This window comes from Dipodomys ordii, unplaced genomic scaffold (assembly GCF_000151885.1).
Source record: "Dipodomys ordii isolate 6190 unplaced genomic scaffold, Dord_2.0 Scaffold36, whole genome shotgun sequence".
In the NCBI taxonomy this organism is placed as follows: domain Eukaryota; kingdom Metazoa; phylum Chordata; class Mammalia; order Rodentia; family Heteromyidae; genus Dipodomys; species Dipodomys ordii.
The window spans coordinates 550,166-556,283 of NW_012267252.1; the positions used below are offsets into that span (position 1 = coordinate 550,166).

Here is a 6,118-nt window from a genome sequence, read left to right on the forward strand (position 1 = left end):
AGACATAGAATCACATCATCTGCAAATAGAGGTAGTTTGACTTCTTCCTTTCCTATTTGGATCCCTTTTGTTTCTTTCTCTTGTCTTACTGATCTGCTAGCAATTGCAGTATTTATATTATTGCCCTTGTTTTTTAAAACATCTTTTACTTTCATTTTTGGCGGATACATAATAACTATGTTTTCATGTGGTAGAGTGATATTTTCAACATATGTACATACGCTACACTTGAGTCATAGCTCCACTTCCGACTTTTTGGGTAATTAAATGGAAATTAGAATCTCCTGAACTTAGCTGCCCAGCCTAACTTCAAACCAAGATCTTCAGTTCTGAGTGGCTAAGATTACAATTGTGAGTCACCAGCACCTGGCTGTACTATTTTTTAAATGGCTGTACTGATTTGCATTCCTATTACCAGCACGTAAGGGTTCTTTTTTCTCTATATCCTCACTAACATGTTACCTTTTATCTTGTTGTTAGTGTTTTATGTGTTGCTGAGGATTGAATGCAGGGCCTTATGTGTTAGCCAAGTATTCTACCACTAAACTGCCCATGCAGTGTTTTTTTTTTAAGTTTTTATTAGCATATATTTGTACAAAATCAGTTGCACTGTGACATTTTCATGTATACATGCAAAGTACATTAATCATAATAATTCCTCTATTTCTTTCCCTTCCTTTCCCCTGTGTACTTTCTTCTTCCCAAGTTAGTTCTTTGGTCTACTTCCATGCCATTTTTAACTGAAAAAAAAGAGACTTTATTTCTTATTAATATACTTTCATGCCATTTTAAAAACTTAGATTCTGGGGCTGGGAAGGTGGCTCAGTGGTAGAGCGCTTGCCTTGCATGCCTGAGGCCTTGGGTTCGATTCCTCAGCACCACATAAGCAAAAAGAAAAAAAAAGCCGGGCGCTGGTGGCTCACGCCTGTAATCCTAGCTACTCAGGAGGCTGAGATCTGAGGATCGAGGTTCAAAGCCAGCCCAGGCAGGAGAGACCGTGAGACTCCTATCTCCAATAAACCACCAGAAAACTGGAAGTGGCGCTGTAGCTCAAGTGGTAGAGCGCTAGCCTTGAGCTGAAGAGCTGAGGGACAGCACCCAGGCCCAGAGTTCAAGTCCCACGACCGACAAAAAAAAAAAAAGAAAAAAAAGCCGGAAGTGACGCTGTGGCTCAAGTGGTAGAGCGCTAGCCTTGAGCTGAAAAGGTGAGGGACAGCACCCAGGCCCAGAGTTCGAGCCCCATGACCGGACCCCAAAAAAAAAAAACTTAGATTCTGCATATGAGAAGAAACATGAGGTATTCATATTCCTATGTTTGGCCTCACAGTTAACATAAAAATCTCCAGTTACATCCATTTTCTTGTAAAAGACATTCTTATTTTTTCTTTTTTTTTCTCTTTTTGGTCGGTCATGGGTCTTGAACTCAGGACTTGGGCATTGTCCCTGAGCAATCTTGCTCAAAGCTAGTGTTCTATCACTTTGAGCCAAAGCTCCACATCTGGATTTCTGGTGGTTAATTGGAGATAAGAGTCTCTCAGACTTTCCTCTCCAGGCTAGCTTTGAACTGTGATCCTTAGAATTCAGCCTTCTGAGTAGCTAAGATTGCAGGCATGAGCCACCAGTAGTTGGCAAATTTATTCTTTCTGTGGTTGAGTAATACTCTGTCCAAATTTGGTTGTTGTCTTAATGAAAACCAATCTGATTGAAGTGAGATAAAAATGTGTCATTTTAATTTACATTTCCTTTATGATTAAAGATGTTGAACATTTCTTCATGTATTTATTGACCATTTGTAATTGGCCATATTGTTGCTTTGTAGTAATGGAAACTGAACCCAGGGCCTTGCATATGCTAAGCAAGTGCTTTCCCACCAAGCTAAGTACTTAGCCAGTAAAATGTTTCCAGAGCTGAATGTGTTTCCCAGACTGTACTGTGCACATGAATCACCAAAGAATCATCAGAAAGTGCAAATTTTGAGTGACTGGGGTGAGAACTAACATGCTCTTTGAGAATGTTGCTGTCAGTACACATACTAAACTAAGTGTGTGGTAAGGCTTTTTTTGGACATTATTCCCTTAAGATATTTATAGAGGCTGTTAGCCAAAGAATCTGATGAAGAATATATAGGAAACACTGACTAAAAATTATCAGACTCTTTTCATATACAGTATTTATAAAATTATATAATATATTAACATATTAAGTAGAATAATATTCTGTTCATATTAAATATTAATATTCTAATAATATTAAAATATCAAGTTTAGGGGATGAAAAAGATACTGAAATTAACTGCTTTAAAACATACTATACCACAGGAACAACTTTTTTCCTAGATCATGTATTTATTAACATACAGAGCTCTAGGAATAAAGTGCTTCTGTACAATACCATAAACTGAAAAACATTGTAGCACCCACTGTAGTACAGCACCATCCCCAATGCTTCTGGGAAAGCCAACCCTCAAGCCCACATGATCCTTCTCAGGTCTAGTAGTAACAAAGAAAGCTATAGAGAGATCCTTTTGTGCAGGTATGATATTTCCTTCGTTTCACTTCTAGGTAAAGACATCTTTTCCTGAAATAAAGGAGAAATACCTGAGTGAATACTGCTTTTCTGGGGCCTACATCCTCTCCCTTCTTCTGCAAGGCTATCATTTTACAAATGATTCCTGGGAGCAAATTCATTTTATGGGCAAGGTAATTTGAGCACCTGTTGGATGTGTGGAGGTTGGGTGGTGTTGATTGTAGCAGCTTTGGGCTCGAAAAAGATGGGAGTCAGTGTGATGGAAGTTTTGGCCCCAATGTCCTGTTTTGTCATTCCACCTCTGATCCAAACTGGAATTCTGTTTCACACTCTTCTGGAAATATCACCCAGCTATGGGACTGAAGGGGAGCTGACGACATTCTCTGTTGCCTTTCTTCCCATGGTACAATGACTAATTCTCATAAAGACTGAGATACTAAAGCAATGTAACAGCACTTCCAAACTTCAGACTCCCACAGCCCCCCTCCCTAGACCCCTTCTTCAATTCAGGAAAGGACCACCATAGGTTCTTATAAGGAATGAACGCTTTGTTGGTTGTTGCTTCAAAGCTGACTAACCTGAAAGCTCTGAGTGAAGGAAGAGACTGAATGGCTATGAAGGAGGCTGTTACTTAGAAAGCAGGCTTAGCAGAAGCCCTTGAAGAAGCAAAATCCCTGCTGTGCTTTACTGTAGTGCCACCTGCAGGTATTCAGAAACAGATACACATCAGGTGTGGGACTTAAGCTGGATGAAAGTATCAAGGGCAGTGTTTTTAAGCCTCTGTACACTAATGGCAAAAATACTTTGTCCCCTTCTAAAATGTGGTGATTTCAAGCAAAACAAAGTATTGAAGCCTTACAAATTAAATTACTCATTCCTAATACTGGTAGGGGTTTGGAGGAAAGAAGAATGTCCACATAGTTTTAGTTGGAGTATAAACTAATACAGTCTTTTGGGAGACTGACAGTATGTGCTAAGAGTCTAAAAGTGGATACATCATTTCCAATTTTCTATGATTTTTTTGGGTCCGGTCGTGGGGCCTGAACTCTGGGCCTGGGCACTATCCCTCAGTTCTTCAGCTCAAAGCTAGCAAGCTACCACTTGAGCCACAGCACCACTTCCGGCTTTTTTTTTTCTGCTTACGTGGTGCTGAGGAATCGAACCCAGGGCTTCATGCATGCAAGGCAAGCGCTCTACCACTGAGCCACCTTCCCAGCCCTTTTCTATCATTTTTAAATCCTAAAATGGCATAGAAATATCTGGAGACATGAAGATAGTAATAAATGAATTCTTCTACAGAAAACTTAATTCCCATATTTTTTATGCTCAGAGAGAATTAAAAGGTATGTCACAAAATGGTAATAGAAACAACTTCTGAGTGGTGAAATAAGGGTGGTTTAAATTTTCTTTTTTAAGCTTAATTGCATTTTTAATTTGCATTTTTCTACTATAACCATGCATAACTCATGTAACTAACCACTTCCAAAATTACCATTCAAAGACCAGTTATTTTCCAGTCAGCTCTCAGGTGATTGGAAATTATTCCTAGGCACCTGGCAGGGTCAGAATATATCTTATAACTTAAGAATCCTTTTTTTCCCTGCATATAGAGTTATCCAGCTTCCATAAAGTAATATTAACTTGTTGGTATTATTACACAGATTTTCCCAGATTGTCCTCTCCTAGATTTTCCCTAGTAAAGCCCAGCCCAGGCCTGGCAAAGATGTTAAAAGAATAGGACAGGATAGAACAATCATTTCCTCATCCTTTGTCTGCTTCCTGTCACCTCCTATGCCCACCCTATTGGTGTAAACAAGAAAGCAAGAAAGCAAAGATCCATTTGATTAAGTCCTTCCAGGTAGAATCCATTTACCATATTCCTTTCTGAACTTTGGAACTAAGTAGTGAAAATCCAAACTCTCATTTAGTCATATGCTGCCATTTTCCTCACAACCAGATGCCTAGTATAGAATATAACCTGTATTTTGAGAACAGGGTGCTTACTATCCTTCAGGTGTTCTGGATAGGGTTGTATGTGAACTAGACTAGCTTCTTAACCACCAATAGCTAACTTTTCACTCTTTGCAGGTCGAGGGTAGCAACGCCGGCTGGACTTTGGGCTATATGCTGAATCTGACCAACATGATCCCAGCTGAGCAACCACCATCTGCACGTCTCCCACATTCCACTTACATCTTCCTCATGGTCCTCTTCTCCCTGATCCTGGTTGCAGTGTTCATCACAGGCATATTTATCTGTAACAAGCCTTCCTACTTCTGGAAAGAAATGGTATAGCACGAGCAGCTGAAATCTGCTGTCTGGAATAAGTAACAACAACAACAATAACTTGTCCAAGGAGTACTTCCTTCCAGGCAGCAGAATGCAAGATTATCCTTCCCTGATTTCCAGGGCCAATCTAGACCAGCCTGAGGCTTCCTTCGTTTTTACTGAAGCCTTTTCTTGGGAAGTGTTTCACAACCCCTGCCTCATGAGCCTCCTGGCAGATAACTGTATCTTGTCTGTCTTTCCCAGTCACCTCTTTCTCTGTTGTACTTTATTCTTGTATAGGTTATAAAGACCTGCCACCTTTCATGATGTTTGCTTTATAAACGAACAATACTGACTGAACAATACTGAAGTAAGAGTTCTGAGTCCCATGCCAGGAATCAGAGGTAGTTAAAAGAACCTCAGAAACTGGCTCACTCAGAATCTTTATGAATCTCTCCCTTCCTCATTCCTTCTTGCAAAAAAAAAAGCCATATAATGCCTTTGGAAAGGACAGACATAAATCCCATTCTCAGTCTTAGCCAAAGAGTTTTGAAAGGAAATATACATTTGTGCATCTAATACAATTGTTAATCCCCTTAAAATTGGTACGTCAGTTAATTATAATTTCCTGGGTGAGGCCAGGATGCTACCAGGTAGAACACTTGGACCAGAGATTTTTTTTAAAAAATCAGATGAACATACGAATATTTAGATGTAAAAGAATATTAAGTTGTAGATGTTAGGAAGAAAAATTCAGTCATGACTCAGGGTCAGGAAAAATACAACCTCCAATGCAATCTTTCAAGTTTTGTTTTTATTATCATAAAAATACACATAACCTAAATATCACTATCCTATCATTCAAATCAGTACACTGAGTAGCATTTAGTATATTTACAATGTTTTGCAGATATCACTCTTTTGCTTCATAACACTTATTCACCAAGTAGTTGGCTGTCACAAATCTTTCAGCTGACAGCTAAATGTGTTAATGAATTCTACTACAAAGATGGTTCACTGAATTTTAAAGCCATGCCACATTTATCATCCTAAGATTTAATTTAGTGAGAGTATGGCATTAGGGTGGAGTGGCATGCTTTTCTCCTGTGCCGGGAACCAAGTCTGAAGGTGGTGTTCTCATCTCTGTTATACAAGCATGAGCTTCATTTACTTCATAGAATGTTTTGTGGAGAAATGGCTATGGAATTTCATGGAAACAAGAAGAGACCCTACCCTTTCCTTTAAGGATCGCTACAAGTAACCTGTTGAGCAGGATTGAGTGGTAGTATCATTCTCACCTTATCCCAGGCAACCTGTCCATTTC

General features: G+C 39.3%; 1 protein-coding gene across 5 annotated transcripts in view; it reads left to right on the forward strand.

Moving 5' to 3' along the window:
• The window catches only part of Entpd1 (ectonucleoside triphosphate diphosphohydrolase 1), a 74,107-nt gene extending 68,538 nt beyond the window's left edge, over positions 1 to 5,569 (forward strand). For all 5 annotated transcript variants that reach the window (XM_013017832.1, XM_013017830.1, XM_013017833.1 and 2 more), the window contains 2 exons: positions 2,562 to 2,699; positions 4,615 to 5,569. In XM_013017832.1, the coding sequence (XP_012873286.1) occupies positions 2,562 to 2,699; positions 4,615 to 4,821 (345 nt within the window). In that variant the 3' untranslated portion in view covers positions 4,822 to 5,569. The remainder of the gene's footprint in view (positions 1 to 2,561; positions 2,700 to 4,614) is intronic.
• Positions 5,570 to 6,118: the final 549 nt, after the last annotated feature.